General features: G+C 41.5%; 1 protein-coding gene across 1 annotated transcript in view; it reads right to left on the bottom strand.

The window, feature by feature from the left end:
* Positions 1 to 2787: 2787 nt before the first annotated feature.
* LOC115127406 (dedicator of cytokinesis protein 3-like) overlaps positions 2788 to 21068 on the bottom strand; it is a 311415-nt gene continuing 293134 nt past the window's right edge. Inside the window, 4 exon segments of the mRNA XM_065000744.1 lie at positions 2788 to 3981; positions 4630 to 4715; positions 13116 to 13235; positions 20587 to 20674. Of these exon segments, the coding sequence (XP_064856816.1) occupies positions 3361 to 3981; positions 4630 to 4715; positions 13116 to 13235; positions 20587 to 20674 (915 nt within the window). The 3' untranslated portion in view covers positions 2788 to 3360.

Raw genomic sequence — 21068 nt, 5'->3', positions numbered from 1 at the left:
CTTTAGGTCACAGTCCCTTCTCTCTCTCTCTCTGACCCCTCTGCTCCTTGGTAGTCCAATGGGCGGTACTAGCCATGGTTATATAATCTCCCACTGTGTACATATTGGTTTGTTGTGTATTGTTAGATACTACTGCACTGTTGGAGCTCAGAACACAAGCATTTTGCCTCACCCAAAATAACATTGCTAAATATGTGTTTGCGAACAATACAATTTGATTTGAACAGAACTGACATCTGTACCCAGTGTGTTATTTCACTGAGTGAACATGCACACGTAAAAGTACCAAATAAAAAGGGAAAAACTCAAACAAATCACATTTAATTATATTAGTTAATATTCATTTGTCTATAAATATCATCCATCTAAATGTGTCATTCCACTTGTGCACATCACCAAGCAGCTACAGTGACTTTCAAAGCCCTTGTCTTAGCACATTATTATGTTTTTATGTCATCATTATCAAGCCATTATCAAGTCATTATCAAATCTTTATCAAGCCATTATCAAGTCATTATCAAATCTTTATCGAGTCATTATCAAGTCATTGTCAAATCTTTATCAAGCCATTATCAAGCCATTATCAAGTCATTATCAAATCTTTATCAAGTCATTATCAAGTCATTGTCAAATCTTTATCAAGCCATTATCAAGCCATTATCAAATCTTTATCAAGCCATTATCAAGTCATTATCAAATCTTTATCGAGTCATTATAATGACGTTACCAAGTCATCCTCAAGTCATTATCAAGTCATTATCAAGTCATTATCAAGTCTTTATCGAGTCATTATAATGACGTTACCAAGTCATCCTCAAGTCATTATCACACCGTTATCATGATATTATCAAGTTATCATTGAATCATCGTTGAGTCATTATCGAGTCATCATCGGGTCATCGTTGAGTCATTATCGAGTCATCATCGGGTCAACGTTGAGTCATTATCGAGTCATCATCGGGTCATCGTCGAGTCATTATCTAGACATTATTAAGTCATTATCGAGTCATTATCACCTCATCATTGCGTCATTATCAAGTCATCAATTCTCCTCAGTCAATCCATGATATAGGGATTCATTTATAAATAATCTAATATTAATATATATAACTATAACTACACATAACAATACATTTGCAGATTTCATCTCCTCTAAAAATATAGCCTTTTCTTTGTACTGTAGTATGCAAGATGCTGAATGGGAAACTGACCTTTAGTAATAAACCAACCGAGCCCTTATATAGAGCACGAGCAGCCTTTTAAAACGGGACATCTATTCACCAGCCTTCAGACGGTTATGTCCTTACCTCGTTATAGTGGCTGGCTGATCTGGCTGTGGCAGGTAGCACACAGCAATAAAGACGACTACTCGTGTGATGAAGCCTTACCACAGCATTTAGGCCTCTGACTGTCCGTCTGTCGAGGATGAGCAGTGCCACGGGAAGTTGTGACAGAGTAGGAAGAAGTGTTGGGAGTATGTGACCCTGACATTTTGTATTAGTTCGTTAAATCCCCCCACTTCCGTCTCTCTCTATTCATCAAACTATTCTCCCCCCCCCCCTTCCGTCTCTCTCTATTCATCAAACTACTTCCGTCTCTCCTATTCATCAAACTATTCCCCCCCACTTCCGTCTCTCTCTATTCATCAAACTATTCCCCCCCCACTTCCGTCTCTCTCTATTCATCAAACTATTCTCCCCCCCACTTCCGTCTCTCTCTATTCATCAAACTATTCTCCCCCCCACAAACTTCTCCCCCCACTTCCGTCTCTCTCTATTCATCAAACTATTCTCCCCCCACTTCCGTCTCTCTCTATTCATCAAACTATTCTCTCCCCCCACTTCCGTCTCTCTCTATTCATCAAACTATTCTCCCCCCCCCACTTCCCTCTCTCTCTATTCATCAAACTATTCTCCCCCCCCCACTTCCCTCTCTCTCTATTCATCAAACTATTCTCCCCCCCCACTTCCGTCTCTCTCTATTCATCAAACTATTCTCCCCCCCCACTTCCGTCTCTCTCTATTCATCAAACTATTCTCCCCCCACTTCCGTCTCTCTCTATTCATCAAACTATTCCCCCCACTTCCGTCTCAAAAAAAAAAAGCCAGTTGAATCGCTGAGTGTATCATCATTACATCAACACCACAAAGGTCAGCTAATAATATGCATCCCTTGCAGGAAATGAACATAACAAGCAAACCATAATGTTAAAAATCACCTCAATCATGATCTCTCCAAACCCCTCCCCCCTCTATACCCTAATAAAACCCGTCACTGATCCCATCTTTATTTATAGGAATATTTAAGTGCGAATAGAATCAAATGTGTTTTTAACATTTATTAAATAATGTAATAATACATTTTATTATTATATTATTAATAAATAATAATTAATGTTTATTATTAAGTTGCTAAAGGGCAACTTGTCTATAAAAAAATATAAAAAGGGTCACGGTCTAACAGGTTTTTACTCTACTGAGGTTTGCTTCAGTTTAACTCAATTAATTAATTAAAAATGTCTGTTTAAATGTCTGGTTTTACAATCCACGAGTTCCCTTTGTGCAATGATTTGGAAACCTGCATGTGGACCTGAACTATCAATCAATAAAATAATTAAATACATGACTTTTTATTCACAGAATGATGTGTTCCCATCATCAGTGTGAGTTAGTGACCCAATTCATAGACAGAACATTTAAATATACTTTTTTTTTTTCTCTTTTTCTGACAAGAGTTTGAAAGAATAAGAAATCAAAAATGGAAAAAATACTTATCATTCCAAAGATGCATTTTCAAACAAACACATTTAGATGTGAACAATTAGATTTACATTTTAGATCACAGCTAGCATTCTCCAATACCAAAATAGGATACTCTGTGAGAAGGAATGAACTGGGAGGAGGGGGATCATTGCCCTGGCCCCTCAGAGAGACAGGTCCTAACACTGGCCCTAACACTGGCCCTTCAGAGAGACAGGTCCTAACACTGGCCCTAACACTGGCCCTTCAGAGAGACAGGTCCTAACACTGGCCCTAACACTGGCCCTTCAGAGAGACAGGTCCTAACACTGGCCCTAACACTGGCCCTTCAGAGAGACAGGTCCTAACACTGGCCCTAACACTGGCCCTTCAGAGAGACAGGTCCTAACACTGGCCCCAACAATTTCTAAACCATGGGCATGTTCAGGAGGATATAAAGTTACAGAACATTCAGATAGAAATATATAATGTAGAACAGATATGATTGTCTGTCAGATGGAATAGGGGAGGGGGATCAGGTGTCAGCTCTATTCACACTATTTATATCTGAAACATTCACAAAGTTTCACATCACTGACAGAATAAACCCCAGGCCTGCTCTTTACTCCTCTGTGATGACCTGCTCCCACGCCACCTTGGCCTGCTCTTCCTTGGAGGTGATGAGAGGCTGAGAGATCTTGCGTGGCATGGGCCTGGGCACGAGAATACACCCTTCCTCAGGGATACACCCCTCTCTCAGGTAGGGCTTGGGGGGCAGGGCGGGCGGGGGCTCCTGGTGGTAGTGGGGCAAGTTCTGGATGTTTAGGGCGTGGGCCTCTGGGAGGACGGGGATAATAGGGGTGATGACCGGGGTGACCCACCCAGGGGCGGAGTGGCTACGGCAGGGAGGGGGTTTGGAGCCATCCAGGACCTCTGGCTCGGAGACGCTGTATCGGACAGGCAGGTAGGGACTAGAAGGGGAGTTCATTCCCAGGTCTTCTCCGTCTATGGCCCAGATAGAGTGCACCGTGCTAGGGGTGATGGAGACAGAGTCCAGGGTGCCTGCTGGGTGTCTGCTGGTAGTTCCAGGGGCCTCGGTGGAGCAGGACTGCCCCAACAAGTTGCTCTCGCTCAGGGATGAGACGCCGGAGGAGGCGCTGCCAGAGAGGGTAGAGTTACTGCCATCCAGGCCGGACTGGGTTTGGGGACTGGTGGGCGAGGCAGGTATAGGGTGCAGGGGTGACTGTTGGAGAGAAATGGGTTATTCTCATAGATAAGTGGGACAATGGGTTATTCTCAGATAAGTGGGACAATGGGTTATTCTCAGATAAGTGGGACAATGGGTTATTCTCATAGATAAGTGGGACAATGGGTTATTCTCATAGATAAGTGGGACAATGGGTTATTCTCATAGATAAGTGGGACAATGGGTTATTCTCATAGATAAGTGGGACAATGGGTTATTCTCATAGATAAGTGGGACAATGGGTTATTCTCATAGATAAGTGGGACAATGGGTTATTCTCATAGATAAGTGGGACAGAAGAGGCGTTATTAAAAACAAAAAGAAAATGATTATGAACAGGTATAAAGCAAATTCAAGCCAAACTGCAAGACAAATATTACAAAAACACAGTTATACATTACAATACATATATATATATATATATATATATATATATTTATAAACCGACACAAACACACAGTAAAAAATAAGCATCTTTGCAGTAATGCGATACGCTACAACCAAGTGCTCTTTTATCCATGCACGTGCATTGATACTGAAAGGGCTGAGATACTAGCCGGAGACATGCACAGAACAGACCAGATCAGATCAGACCAGAAAGGACGGTATAGGCTACTCTAACCCAGGGCGGGTCACGGAGGGTACCTTTCGTAAAGAGGAGCGTGCAGGGAGAGCTGGAGGGAGGTCGCTGTTCTGGTGGTGGAAAGCATCAAAGTTCATGGAGAAGTGTCCTATAGGAAGAGACACACAGCAGGACAGAACAAAATGGGTTGGTTTGGAGAAACACACAGAACTACAACCAGGGAGAGAGAAGGAGAGGAGGGAGAGGGAGTTATAAACCAAGATGGCATAGCAGTTCAGACGTCTTTTGTCCTCGTCTTGTCGTGTCCTGTATATATATATATTTACAACTTTTTTCACATATATTTTATTTTTATTTTCCATCAACTCATCTTCAAAACACTCTCCTGCAACCCGCCTCACCAATTTATATTTATAAATAAGTATTATTTACCTCAAATCTGTAATCCTCCAAGAAGAAATTCCAAGAAGCTAGCCAGAAACTAGCCAGGAGCTAGCCAGAAACTAGCCAGAAGCTAGCCAGGAGCTAGCCAGAAGCTAGCCCAGAAGCGAATCCAGAAGCTAATCAGAAGCTAGTTCAGAAGCTAGTTAGCTTCTTTACTGGCAAATCGTTAGTATTCAGCTAACCACGGTTTGTGGTCATCAGCTATCCTTTAGCTCGAAAATCTATCGCCAGTTTTGTACGGCGCAGCGCCGGCTCGAACGGAACATACCGGACCAATTTTTCTCTCCATGTCCCTGGATTTCAACTGCTCTCTGGACATTCATACCCGGATCTCACAGCTAGCTAGCTGCTATCCGTGTGACTATCGGCTTTCGTCAATTCCGGAGCAAACATCAATTATTCCGGAGCTAGCCAGCTCCGTCAATCACTCCTGAGTTCCATCAATCACTCCTGGGCTGCAGTCACCTATCCGGACCCGTTTTACTGCCTACGCGGAGCCCCACCGGGCCTTCACAACTGGACTGCCGACGATATCTACCCGAAGGAAATCCGGCTGGCTCCTCCATCGTGACGTTACCTGAACGCCCATCTGCGGCCTGCTAACCCTTAGCTGTCTTACCGGCTGCTATCTGAATAGACAATCGGACAATTTATTTATTTGTATTATTATTATGTTTTCTTCTTGGGACTCTATAACTATATCTATTGTTTTTATTTTTGTTGTTGTTGTGTGATTTGGATTAATCCCCTCTACCACACGGAACCCCACTAATCTACTAACGGAACGCAAGAGGTGGCTAACAACAGACCTCCATCCTATGCTAGCTTGCTACCGATGGCCTGGCTAGCTGTCTAAATCGCCGTGACCCCCAACCAACCTATCCACTCACTGGACCCTTTTGATCACTCGACTAAGCATGCCTCTCCTTAGTGTCAATATGTCTTGTCCATTGCTGTTCTGGTTAGTGTTTATTGGCTTATTTCTCTGTAGAGCCTATAGTCCTGCTCACTATACCTTATCCAACCTATTAGTTCCACCACTCACACATGCAATGACATCTCCTGGTTTCAATTATGTTTCTAGAGACAATATCTCTCTCTTCATCACTCAATACCTAGGTTTACCTCCACTGTATTCACATCCTACCATACCTTTGTCTGTACATTATACCTTGATGCTATTTTATCGCTTTTACTCTCTGTTCCAGACGTTCTAGACAACCAATTCTTATTGCTTTTAGCCGCACCCCTATTCTACTCCTCCTATGTTCCTCCGGCTATGTAGAGGTGAATCCAGGCCCTGCAGTGCCTAGCTCCACTCCTATTCCCCAGGCGCTCTCTTTTGACGACTTCTGTAACCGTAATAGCCTTGGTTTCATGCATGTTAACATTAGAAGCCTCCTCCCTAAGTTTGTTCTATTCACTGCTTTAGCACACTCTGCCAACCCGGATGTTCTAGCTGTGTCTGAATCCTGGCTTAGGAAGACCACCAAAAATTCAGAAATTTTAATTCCAAACTACAACATTTTCAGACAAGATAGAACTGCCAAAGGGGGCGGTGTTGCAATCTACTGCAAAGATAGCCTGCAGAGTTATGTCCTACTATCCAGGTCTGTACCCAAACAATTTGAACTTCTACTTTTAAAAATCCACCTCTCTAAAAACAAGTCTCTCACCGTTGCCGCCTGCTATAGACCACCCTCTGCCCCCAGCTGTGCTCTGGACACCATATGTGAACTGATTGCCCCCTATCTATCTTCAGAGCTCGTGCTGCTAGGCGACCTAAACTGGAACATGCTCAATCTCACACAAATTATCAATGAACCTACCAGGTACCTCCCCAAAGCCTTAAACACGGGCACCCTCATAGATATCCTGATCGACCTGGCCTCATAGATATCATCCTAACCAACTTCCCCTCTAAATACACCTCTGCTGTCTTCAACCAAGATCTCAGCGATCACTGCCTCATTGCCTGCATCCGTAATGGGTCAGCGGTCAAACGACCTCCACTCATCACTGTAAAACGCTCCCTGAAACACTTCAGCGAGCAGGCCTTTCTAATCGACCTGGCCCGGGTGTCCTGGAAGGATATTGATCTCATCCCGTCAGTAGAGGATGCCTGGATATTTTGTTTAAATGCCTTCCTAACCATCTTAAATAAACATGCCCCATTCAAGAAATTTAGAACCAGGAACAGATATAGCCCATGGTTCTCCCCAGACCTGACTGCCCTTAACCAACACAAAAACATCCTATGACGTTCTGCATTAGCATCGAACAGCCCCCGTGATATGCAGCTGTTCAGGGAAGCTAGAAAACATTATACACAGGCAGTTAGAAAAGCCAAGGCTAGCTTTTTCAAGCAGAAATGTCCTTCCTGCAACACTCAAAAAAAGCAACACTCAAAAAAGTTCTGGGACACTGTAAAGTCCATGGAGAATAAGAACACCTCCTCCCAGCTGCCCACTGAACTGAAGATAGGAAACACTGTCACCACTGATAAATCCACCATAATTGAGCATTTCAATAAGCATTTTTCTACGGCTGGCCATGCTTTCCACCTGGCTACTCCTACCCCAGTCAACAGCACTGCACCCCCAACAGCAACTCGCCCAAGCCTTCCCCATTTCTCCTTCTCCCAAATCCATTCAGCTGATGTTCTGAAAGAGCTGCAAAATCTGGACCCATACAAATCAGCCGGGCTAGACAATCTGGACCCTTTCTTTCTAAAATTATCTGCCAAAATTGTTGCCACCCCTATTACTAGCCTGTTCAACCTCTCTTTCGTGTCGTCTGAGATTCCCAAAGATTGGAAAGAAGCTGCGGTCATCCCCCTCTTCAAAGGGGGGGACACTCTTGACCCAAACTGCTACAGACCTATATCTATCCTACCATGCCTTTCTAAGGTCTTCGAAAGCCAAGTCAACAAACAGATTACCGACCATTTCGAATCTCACCATACCTTCTCTGCTATGCAATCTGGTTTCAGAGCTGGTCATGGGTGCACCTCAGCCACGCTCAAGGTCCTAAACGATATCTTAACCGCCATCGATAAGAAACATTACTGTGCAGCCGTATTCATTGATCTGGCAAAGGCTTTCGACTCTGTCAATCACCACATCCTCATCGGCAGACTCGACAGCCTTGGTTTCTCAAATGATTGCATCGCCTGGTTCACCAACTACTTCTCTGATAGAGTTCAGTGTGTCAAATCGGAGGGTCTGCTGTCTCTGGCAGTCTCTATGGGGGTGCCACAGGGTTCAATTCTTGGACCGACTCTCTTCTCTGTATACATCAATGAGGTCGCTCTTGCTGCTGGTGAGTCTCTGATCCACCTCTACGCAGACGACACCATTCTGTATACTTCCGGCCCTTCTTTGGACACTGTGTTAACAACCCTCCAGGCAAGCTTCAATGCCATACAACTCTCCTTCCGTGGCCTCCAATTGCTCTTAAATACAAGTAAAACTAAACGCATGCTCTTCAAACGATCGCTACCTGCACCTACCCGCCTGTCCAACATCACTACTCTGGACGGCTCTGACTTAGAATACGTGGACAACTACAAATACTTAGGTGTCTGGTTAGACTGTAAACTCTCCTTCCAGACCCATATCAAACATCTCCAATCCAAAGTTAATTGGCTTCCTATTTCGCAACAAAGCATCCTTCACTCATGCTGCCAAACATACCCTTATAAAACTGACCATCCTACCAATCCTCGACTTTGGCGATGTCATTTACAAAATAGCCTCCAATACCCTACTCAACAAATTGGATGCAGTCTATCACAGTGCAATCCGTTTTGTCACCAAAGCCCCATATACTACCCACCATTGCGACCTGTACGCTCTCGTTGGCTGGCCCTCGCTTCATACTCGTCGCCAAACCCACTGGCTCCATGTCATCTACAAGACCCTGCTAGGTAAAGTCACCCCTTATCTCAGCTCGCTGGTCACCATAGCATCTCCCACCTGTAGCACACGCTCCAGCAGGTATATCTCTCTAGTCACCCCCAAAACCAATTCTTTCTTGGGCCGCCTCTCCTTCCAGTTCTCTGCTGTCAATGACTGGAACGAACTACAAAAATCTCTGAAACTGGAAACACTTATCTCCCTCACTAGCTTTAAGCACCAACTGTCAGAGCAGCTCACAGATTACTGCACCTTTACATAGCCCACCTATAATTTAGCCCAAACAACTACCTCTTTCCCAACTGTATTTAATTAATTAATTTATTTTGCTCCTTTGCACCCCATTATTTTTTATTTCTACTTTGCACATTCTTCCATGGCAAAACTACCATTCCAGTGTTTTACTTGCTATATTGTATTTACTTTGCCACCATGGCCTTTTTTGCCTTTACCTCCCTTCTCACCTCATTTGCTCACATTGTATATAGACTTGTTTATACTGTATTATTGACTGTATGTTTGTTTTACTCCATGTGTAACTCTGTGTCGTTGTATCTGTCGAACTGCTTTGCTTTATCTTGGCCAGGTCGCAATTGTAAATGAGAACTTGTTCTCAACTTGCCTACCTGGTTAAATAAAGGTTAAATAAAAATTAAAAAAGGAGATGGAGGGAGGGAAGTAGAGAGAGAGAGAGATGGAGAGGAGGGAGAGGGAGAGAAGTAGAGAGAGAGAGAAGTAGAGAGAGAGATGGAGGTGAGGGAGAGGGAGAGAAGTAGAGAGAGAGAGAAGTAGAGAGAGAGATGGAGGGAGGGAGGGAGGGAAGTAGAGAGAGAAGTAGAGAGAGAGAGATGGAGAGGAGGGAGAGGGAGAGAAGTAGAGAGAGAGAGATGGAGAGGAGGGAGGGGGAGAGAAGTAGAGAGAGAGAGAAGTAGAGCAAGAGATGGAGGGAGGGAAGTAGAGAGAGAGAGAAGTAGAGAGAGATGGAGAGGAGGGAGAGGGAGAGAAGTAGAGAGAGAGAAGTAGAGAGAGAGATGGAGGGATGGAAGTAGAGAGAGAAGTAGAGAGAGAGATGGAGAGGAGGGAGAGGGAGAGAAGTAGAGAGAGAGAACAGTAGAGCGAGAGATGTAGAGAGAGAGAGAGAAGTAGAGAGAGAGATGGAGAGGAGGGAGAGGGAGAGAAGTAGAGAGAGAAGTAGAGAGAGAGATGGAGGGAGGGAGGGAGGGAAGTAGAGAGAGAGAGAGATGAGGGAGAGAGAGAAGTAGCAAGAGAGAAACATAGACAAAGAGAGGGGGAGCGAGAGAGATGTGGAGAAGGATAAACAGGTCTCTACACTAGGATACATAAGTCATTCTAGTTGAGAGGCAGGTTGGGGTAGATTGGGGCGGCAGGTAGCCTAGTGGTTAGAGCGTTGGGGTGGAAAGGATCAGGTAAGTTCAGGGGTGTGGTGGAGGGGGGTAAACACTGTGCCGTTGACATACCTTTCGATTTTGTGCATAGCATTCACACCACAGGTGTCCAACTCATTCCATGGAGGGCAGTGTGTCTGCTGGTTTGGTTATTTCCCTTCTATTTATGAGGCCTTCCATGGAATGAGTCAGACACCTGTGGTTTACCACACTAATTATGCTAGCTAATTGACTTGCTGCTCGTCATCAGTGTTTACCCACCTTTCTGAACCACTGGATAGGATGACACAGGACTTGCCATTTTCAACATAGAAACACAGGGACAAAGGAGAGCTACAATCACACACAGATCACTGGTGGACGGAAGTTGAAGGATTCCGATATTGGAATCAGAAGCTCCCATGAAACTTCATAAAAACTACAACAAACTTCAGAAAAACTACAACTAACTGCATCAAACCATTTGATGTTGCGAATTATTTTAATGATTACTTCATTGGCAAAAGTGGGCAAACTTATGCAGGAACGAACAGTGAGCCAGTCGTATTCATGCATAAAAAAAAACTAATAATGAAAGAGAAAACATTAAAATTTTGTGAAATTAGTTTGGTCGAGGTGGAAAAAGTACTGTGTTTGACCAAATACAATGCTATTTCTCTGTAATCCAAAATGGACAGACTTTCAGCATGCTTATAGAGAACATGTACTACACTGACAAAAATGATTGGTTGAAAGAAATCAACAATAAGAAGATTGAGAGAACTGTACTGTTAGATGTCAGTGCAGCCTTTGATATTATCGATCATAACCTGTTGTTGAGAAAACAATATGTGTTATGGCTTTTCAACCTCTGGATTCAGAGCTACTGTAGGTATTCCTCAGAGCTATCTATCTAATAGAACTCAGAGAGTTTTCTTTAATGTCAAACGTAAAGTGTGTTGTACCGCAGGGCAGCTCTCTAGGCCCTCTACTCTTTTCAATTTTTACCAATGACCTGCCACTGGCATTAAACAAAGTGTGTGTGTCCATGTATACTGACGATTCAACCATATACACATCAGCAACCACAGCTAATGAAGTCACTGAAACCCTTAACAAAGAGTTGCAGTCTGTTTTGGAATGGGTGGCCAGTAATAAACTGGTCCTGAACATCTCTAAAACTAAGAGCATTGTATTTGGTACAAATCATTCCTAAAGTTCTAGACCTCAGCTGTATCTGGTAATGAATGATGTGGCTGTTGAACAAGTTGATTGTAGACTGTCATGGTCTAAACATAGAGATTCAATGGTTGTAATGATGGGGAGAGGCCTGTCCGTAATAAAGAGATGCTCTGCTTTTTTGACACCACACTCCAAAAAGTTCTGCAGGCTCTAGTTTTGTCTAATCTTGATTACTGTCCAGTCATGTGGTCCAGTGCTACAAGGAAAGACCTAGTTAAGCTGCAGCTGGCCCAGAACAGAGCGGCACATCTTGCTCTTCTTCATTGTAATCAGAGGGCTGATATAAATACTATGCATGTCCAGTCTCTCTTAGGTTGAGGAGAGACTGACTGCATCACTTCTTCTTTTTATAAGAAGCATTCATGTGTTGAAAATCCCAAAATATTTGCATTGTCAATTTACACACCGCTCGGACAAACACACACTTATCCCACCAGACATGCCACCAGGGGTCAGCTGTCAGAGCAGCTTACCGATCATTGCATCTGTACATAGCACATCTGTAAATAGCCCACCCAACTACCTCATCCCCATATTGTTATTTATTTTGGGGTTATTTATTTTTGCTCTTTGCACCCCAGTATCTCTACTTGCACATCATCATCTGTACATCTATTCACTCCACTGTTAATTGCTAAATTGTAATTATTTCACCTCTATGGCCTATTTATTGCCTTACCTCCCTTATCCTACCTCATTTGCACACACTGTACATACACTTTTTCTATTGTGTTATTGACTGTACGTTTTGTTTATTCCCATGTGTAACTCTGTGTTGTTGTTTACTCCATGTGTAACTCTGTGTTGTTGTTTATTCCATGTGTAACTCTGTGTTGTTGTTTATTCCATGTGTAACTCTGTGTTGTTGTTTACTCCATGTGTAACTCTGTGTTGTTGTTTATTCCATGTGTAACTCTGTGTTGTTGTTTATTCCATGTGTAACTCTGTGTTGTTGTTTATTCCCATGTGTAACTCTGTGTTGTTGTTTACTCCATGTGTAACTCTGTGTTGTTGTTTATTCCATGTGTAACTCTGTGTTGTTGTTTATTCCATGTGTAACTCTGTGTTGTTGTTTACTCCATGTGTAACTCTGTGTTGTTGTTTATTCCCATGTGTAACTCTGTGTTGTTGTTTACTCCATGTGTAACTCTGTGTTGTTGTTTACTCCATGTGTAACTCTGTGTTGTTGTTTACTCCATGTGTAACTCTGTGTTGTTGTTTATTCCCATGTGTAACTCTGTGTTGTTGTTTACTCCATGTGTAACTCTGTGTTGTTGTTTTGTGTCGCACTGCTTTGCTTTATCTTGGCCAGGTCGCAGTTGTAAATGAGAACTTGTTCTCAACTAGCCCACCTGGTTAATAAATCAAGGTGAAATAAATAACCATTTTAAAATGGCCAGGGGGATGAATACTTTTGCACGGCACTGTAGGTGGTCTTGAATAAAGCCATTAAAGAGGCTGGGAGCAGCATATGCTTTGTGCCAGCTTTCTTTCTTGATTGTTTTAACCATCAGAAAATGTGAAGTTTGTAGTGTGGCATTCATGTATAGAGGGTCTTACCATGGGGAAGGCTACGGGGCGGGACTGGGGGGGCCATCACACTCCCAACGTGGGTGGACAGGAACGGCAACGCCTCTCTGGTACCACTGTCCAGACTCCAGGAGCTGGGGGTGGTCAGGACTGGAGAGGACAGATAATATTACAACTTCACTCTACTGTCCACCCCCTCTACTGTCCACCCCCTCTACTGTCCACCCCCTCTACTGTCCACCCTAACCCTGAGCTGCTGACGGTGGCGTCTGTCAACAGACTAGCGTAGCGTCTGTCAACAGACTGTGGGATGCGCCGACTAACGGTGCACAGATCATTTGGACAAATCATGATGTGTTCACCTATTGCAGGTTTCAGAAGTGGAGGGGACATTTGGCACATCGACTCTTCCCTAATTTGGAAAAAAAAATAAGCTGGGTGGAGCTACAGCCCTGCTTCCGCTTCTCGTTTGTTTTCTAACACGTCCCCTCAGAACTTAATCACCTGATTAATTAACCCTGAATCATCAGCAATATTTTAGTTCTGTGTTGATCCGAGATGAGGACTGCAGTGGAGAGACATGTTGTATTTACACAGTATCATCAATACAATAAAAAAAAAACAATCACCATCAAAAATCTTCATCATCTTCATCATCGTCATCATCATCATCCTCCTTTTGTTAATATTGAAGGCATTTACAACGATCTTAGTAATATTAATGTATACATTTTTTTAAAGAGAGTCGCACACTCTCTATATATAAACTCCCAGTAATGACTAAATTACTAAATTACTGGGAGGTTAAATAAATAGGGTGTGTGACTCTATTTTTATAGCTTAACATTTATTCTCCGTTACTCAGCACCTCTACATTAAAGTATTTTCTCTGGGTGTGCGTCAATTCATGTTTTAAAAAAAATAAATTATTAATGTAGCCAATGTTCTGTAATGGTGGCGTTTGTAATGCATTGTAATGTAATGTGTTGCATTTTTCATAATTGTTTAGGGTTGTTAATATGTTGTTTATGTTGACTTACAGGGTTGACCAATAACATACTAGTACCACACATAGATGAAGGAGAGAAATGTAGAGTAGAATAACATACCAGTACCACACATAGATGAAGGAGAGAAATGTAGAAGAGATGGTTGTCACCTCCTATAAACTCTGAATAAGAGTAGGTTATCACCTCCTATAAACTCTGAATAAGAGTTGGTTACCACCTCCTATAAACTCTGAATAAGAGTTGGTTATCACCTTCTATAAACTCTGAATAAGAGTTGGTTACCACCTTCTATAAACTCCGAATAAGAGTTGGTTACCACCTTCTATAAACTCTGAATAAGAGTTGGTTACCACCTCCTATAAACTCTGAATAAGAGTTGGTTATCACCTTCTATAAACTCTGAATAAGAGTTGGTTATCACCTCCTATAAACTCTGAATAAGAGTTGGTTACCACCTCCTATAAACTCTGAATAAGAGTGGGTTACCACCTTCTATAAACTCTGAATAAGAGTTGGTTATCACCTTCTATAAACTCTGAATAAGAGTTGGTTATCACCTCCTATAAACTCTGAATAAGAGTAGGTTACCACCTTCTATAAACTCTGAATAAGAGTTGGTTATCACCTTCTATAAACTCTGAATAAGAGTTGGTTACCACCTCCTATAAACTCTGAATAAGAGTTGGTTATCACCTTCTATAAACTCTGAATAAGAGTTGGTTACCACCTTCTATGAACTCTGAACAAGAGTTAGTTATCACCTTCTATAAACTCTGAATAAGAGTTGATTACCACCTTCTATAAACTCTGTTCAATAGTTGGTTACCACCTCCTATAAACTCTGTTCAAAAGTTGGTTACCACCTCCTATAAACTCTGAATAAGAGTTGGTTACCACCTCCTATAAACTCTGAATAAGAGTTGGTTATCACCTCCTATAAACTCTGAATAAGAGCTGGTTACCACCTCCTATAAACTCTGAATAAGAGTAGGTTACCACCTTCTATAAACTCTGAATAAGAGCTGGTTACCACCTCCTATAAACTCTGAATAAGAGCTGGTTACCACCTCCTATAAACTCTGAATAAGAGTTGGTTACCACCTCCTATAAACTCTGAATAAGAGTTGGTTATCACCTTCTATAAACTCTGAATAAGAGTTGGTTACCACCTTCTATGAACTCTGAACAAGAGTTAGTTATCACCTTCTATAAAATCTGAATAAGAGTTGATTACCACCTTCTATAAACTCTGTTCAATAGTTGGTTATCACCTTCTATAAACTCTGAATAAGAGTTGGTTATCACCTCCTATAAACTCTGAATAAGAGTTGGTTACCACCTCCTATAAACTCTGTTCAAGAGTTGGTTACCACCTCCTATAAACTCTGAATAAGAGTTGGTTACCACCTCCTATAAACTCTGAATAAGAGTTGGTTATCACCTCCTATAAACTCTGAATAAGAGCTGGTTACCACCTCCTATAAACTCTGAATAAGAGTTGGTTATCACCTTCTATAAACTCTGAATAAGAGTTGGTTACCACCTTCTATAAACTCTGAATAAGAGTAGGTTACCACCTTCTATAAACTCTGAATAAGAGTTGGTTATCACCTTCTATAAACTCTGAATAAGAGTTGGTTACCACCTCCTATAAACTCTGAATAAGAGTTGGTTACCACCTTCTATAAACTCTGTTCAATAGTTGGTTATCACCTTCTATAAACTCTGAATAAGAGTAGGTTACCACCTCCTATAAACTCTGAATAAGAGTAGGTTATCACCTCCTATAAACTCTGAATAAGAGTTGGTTACCACCTCCTATAAACTCTGTTCGAGAGTTGGTTACCACCTCCTATAAACTCTGTTCAAAAGTTGGTTACCACCTCCTATAAACTCTGAATAAGAGTTGGTTACCACCTCCTATAAACTCTGTTCAAAAGTTGGTTACCACCTCCTATAAACTCTGAATAAGAGTTGGTTACCACCTCCTATAAACTCTGAATAAGAGTTGGTTACCACCTTCTATAAACTCTGTTCAATAGTTGGTTATCACCTTCTATAAACTCTGAATAAGAGTAGGTTATCACCTTCTATAAACTCTGAATAAGAGTTGGTTATTAGCTCCTATAAACTCTGAATAAGAGTTGGTTACCACCTCCTATAAACTCTGTTCAAGAGTTGGTTACCACCTCCTATAAACTCTGTTCAAAAGTTGGTTACCACCTCCTATAAACTCTGAATAAGAGTTGGTTACCACCTCCTATAAACTCTGAATAAGAGTTGGTTATCACCTCCTATAAACTCTGAATAAGAGTTGGTTACCACCTCCTATAAACTCTGAATAAGAGTAGGTTACCACCTTCTATAAACTCTGAATAAGAGTTGGTTATCACCTTCTATAAACTCTGAATAAGAGTTGGTTATCACCTCCTATAAACTCTGAATAAGAGTTGGTTACCACCTCCTATAAACTATGTTCAAGAGTTGGTTACCACCTCCTATAAACTCTGTTCAAAAGTTGGTTACCACCTCCTATAAACTCTGAATAAGAGTTGGTTACCACCTCCTATAAACTCTGAATAAGAGTTGGTTATCACCTTCTATAAACTCTGAATAAGAGTTGGTTACCACCTTCTATGAACTCTGAACAAGAGTTAGTTATCACCTTCTATAAACTCTGAATAAGAGTTGGTTACCACCTTCTATAAACTCTGTTCAAGAGTTGGTTACCACCTCCTATAAACTCTGTTCAAAAGTTGGTTACCACCTCCTATAAACTCTGAATAAGAGTTGGTTACCACCTCCTATAAACTCTGAATAAGAGTTGGTTATCACCTCCTATAAACTCTGAATAAGAGCTGGTTACCACCTCCTATAAACTCTGAATAAGAGTAGGTTACCACCTTCTATAAACTCTGAATAAGAGTTGGTTATCACCTTCTATAAACTCTGAATAAGAGTTGGTTATCACCTCCTATAAACTCTGAATAAGAGTTGGTTACCACCTCCTATAAACTATGTTCAAGAGTTGGTTACCACCTCCTATAAACTCTGTTCAAAAGTTGGTTACCACCTCCTATAAACTCTGAATAAGAGTTGGTTACCACCTCCTATAAACTCTGAATAAGAGTTGGTTATCACCTCCTATAAACTCTGAATAAGAGTTGGTTACCACCTCCTATAAACTCTGAATAAGGTGTAGGTTACCACCTTCTATAAACTCTGAATAAGAGTTGGTTACCACCTCCTATAAACTCTGAATAAGAGTTGGTTACCACCTCCTATAAACTCTGAATAAGAGTTGGTTATCACCTCCTATAAACTCTGAATAAGAGTAGGTTACCACCTTCTATAAACTCTGAATAAGAGTTGGTTATCACCTTCTATAAACTCTGAATAAGAGTTGGTTATCACCTTCTATAAACTCTGAATAAGAGTTGGTTATCACCTCCTATAAACTCTGAATAAGAGTAGGTTACCACCTTCTATAAACTCTGAATAAGAGTTGGTTATCACCTTCTATAAACTCTGAATAAGAGTTGGTTACCACCTCCTATAAACTCTGAATAAGAGTTGGTTATCACCTTCTATAAACTCTGAATAAGAGCTGGTTACCACCTTCTATGAACTCTGAACAAGAGTTAGTTATCACCTTCTATAAACTCTGAATAAGAGTTGGTTATCACCTCCTATAAACTCTGAATAAGAGTTGGTTACCACCTCCTATAAACTATGTTCAAGAGTTGGTTACCACCTCCTATAAACTCTGTTCAAAAGTTGGTTACCACCTCCTATAAACTCTGAATAAGAGTTGGTTACCACCTCCTATAAACTATGTTCAAGAGTTGGTTACCACCTCCTATAAACTCTGTTCAAAAGTTGGTTACCACCTCCTATAAACTCTGAATAAGAGTTGGTTACCACCTCCTATAAACTCTGAATAAGAGTTGGTTATCACCTCCTATAAACTCTGAATAAGAGTTGGTTACCACCTCCTATAAACTCTGAATAAGAGTTGGTTACCACCTTCTATGAACTCTGAACAAGAGTTAGTTATCACCTTCTATAAACTCTGAATAAGAGTTGGTTACCACCTCCTATAAACTCTGAATAAGAGTTGGTTATCACCTTCTATAAACTCTGAATAAGAGTTGGTTATCACCTCCTATAAACTCTGAATAAGAGTTGGTTACCACCTCCTATAAACTCTGTTCAAGAGTTGGTTACCACCTCCTATAAACTCTGTTCAAAAGTTGGTTACCACCTCCTATAAACTCTGAATAAGAGTTGGTTACCACCTCCTATAAACTCTGAATAAGAGTTGGTTATCACCTCCTATAAACTCTGAATAAGAGCTGGTTACCACCTCCTATAAACTCTGAATAAGAGTAGGTTACCACCTTCTATAAACTCTGAATAAGAGTTGGTTACCACCTCCTATAAACTCTGAATAAGAGTTGGTTATCACCTCCTATAAACTCTGAATAAGAGTTGGTTACCACCTTCTATGAACTCTGAACAAGAGTTGGTTACCACCTTCTATAAACTCTGTTCAATAGTTGGTTATCACCTCCTATAAACTCTGAATAAGAGTTGGTTATCACCTTCTATAAACTCTGAATAAGAGTTGGTTATCACCTTCTATAAACTCTGAATAAGAGTTGGTTACCACCTTCTATAAACTCTGAATAAGAGTTGGTTACCACCTTCTATAAACTCTGAATAAGAGTTGGTTACCACCTTCTATAAACTCTGAGCTGACAAAGGGCTTTAGTCATAGCAATGAGTTGGTGCTGAATGGGCTCTTCTCTACAAATGATCCACAGTGGGATATCTATAGGCTGAAGATACTGTGGATTAAACCAGCTGAAGTATTAGGAGCTTCTGTGAACTGCCTTGTACCCACTGACTGAATCAACAGATGCTTGGTGCTGACTGGGCTCTTCATCAACAGATGAAGCAGACGACTGAACAGACAGACTGACAGAGGAGACGGAAGGTGTGTGATGAAGGATTACAGACAGAAGAGATGGAAGGTGTGTGATGAAGTATTATAGACAGACAGACTGACAGAAGAGATGGAAGGTGTGTGATGAAGTATTACAGCCAGAAGAGATGGAAGGTGTGTGATGAAGTATTATAGACAGAAGAGATGGAAGGTGTGTGATGAAGTATTATAGACAGACAGACTGACAGAAGAGATGGAAGGTGTGTGATGAAGTATTACAGACAGAAGAGATGGAAGGTAAGTGATGAAGTATTACAGACAGAAGAGATAGAAGGTGTGTGATGAAGGATTACAGACAGAAGAGATGGAAGGTGTGTGATGAAGTATTATAGACAGAAGATATGGAAGGTGTGTGATGAAGTATTATAGACAGACAGACTGACAGAAGAGATGGAAGGTGTGTGATGAAGTATTACAGACAGAAGAGATGGAAGGTGTGTGATGAAGGATTACAGACAGAAGAGATGGAAGGTGTGTGATGAAGTATTACAGACAGAAGAGATGGAAGGTGTGTGATGAAGTATTACAGACAGAAGAGATGGAAGGTGTGTGATGAAGGACTACAGACAGAAGAGATGGAAGGTGTGTGATGAAGTATTACAGACAGAAGAGATGGAAGGTGTGTGATGAAGTATTACAGACAGAAGAGATGGAAGGTGTGTGATGAAGGATTACAGACAGAAGAGATGGAAGGTGTGTGATGAAGTATTACAGACAGAAGAGATGGAAGGTGTGTGATGAAGTATTACAGACAGAAGAGATGGAAGGTGTGTGATGAAGTATTACAGACAGAAGAGATGGAAGGTGTGTGATGAAGGATTACAGACAGAAGAGATGGAAGGTGTGTGATGAAGTATTACAGACAGAAGAGATGGAAGGTGTGTGATGAAGTATTACAGACAGAAGAGATGGAAGGTGTGTGATGAAGTATTACAGACAGAAGAGATGGAAGGTGTGTGATGAAGTATTACAGACAGAAGAGATGGAAGGTGTGTGATGAAGGATTACAGACAGAAGAGATGGAAGGTGTGTGATGAAGTATTACAGACAGAAGAGATGGAAGGTGTGTGATGAAGTATTACAGACAGAAGAGATGGAAGGTGTGTGATGAAGTATTATAGACAGACAGACTGACAGAAGAGATGGAAGGTGTGTGATGAAGTATTACAGACAGAAGAGATGGAAGGTGTGTGATGAAGGATTACAGACAGAAGAGATGGAAGGTGTGTGATGAAGTATTATAGACAGAAGAGATGGAAGGTGTGTGATGAAGTATTATAGACAGACAGACTGACAGAATGTCTGCACTCATGAATTTATACTTTTAGTCAACGGAGCAACAAAACGACTTACAGACTATCATCAGACGTATGCAGCGATGTCCCTTTTATATATATATATATATAGGCCAAGTTCTGTAAGTCTAACAGACTCAAGGTCAGACTGAAGGGCAATAAGCTGAGGACAGGCAGGACAACAGTACCTTTCTCTGCTACGGACAGGTTAGGGTCGCTACAGGGCTTGCACGGACCAATCACCTGATGGAACAACGCTCGCTGGAAGTTAGTTGGCTGGAGACACAGAAAAGACACATCAACCAATCAATGAACCAAATCAAAAAGGTATTTATGAAGACCTTTTTTTTGTTTTTACATCAGCAGTTGTTTACAATTACCTGGCCTAAAGAAAGCAAGCAGGAACAGGAAGAACATAAGGAGAGGTACCACACCCAGAGATAAGGGTCATCCTATTCTGGCAGTACCAGGAAGTACTTCATTACATTCCAATAAGAAGATCTAAAGAGATAGTGATTGAAGCAGAGTACAAGGAGTACTGACCTAGGATCTGCCCATATAATCATACTGATTAGGATGTAAAAGGGAAAACAAAGGGGGGAACTGATCCTAGATCAGCTTTTACATTTACATTTAAGTCATTTAGCAGACGCTCTTATCCAGAGCGACT

This window comes from Oncorhynchus nerka, linkage group LG15 (assembly GCF_034236695.1).
Source record: "Oncorhynchus nerka isolate Pitt River linkage group LG15, Oner_Uvic_2.0, whole genome shotgun sequence".
In the NCBI taxonomy this organism is placed as follows: domain Eukaryota; kingdom Metazoa; phylum Chordata; class Actinopteri; order Salmoniformes; family Salmonidae; genus Oncorhynchus; species Oncorhynchus nerka.
Note: the sequence above shows the minus strand (reverse complement) of the source record. Positions and strands in the feature narration are given on the sequence as shown.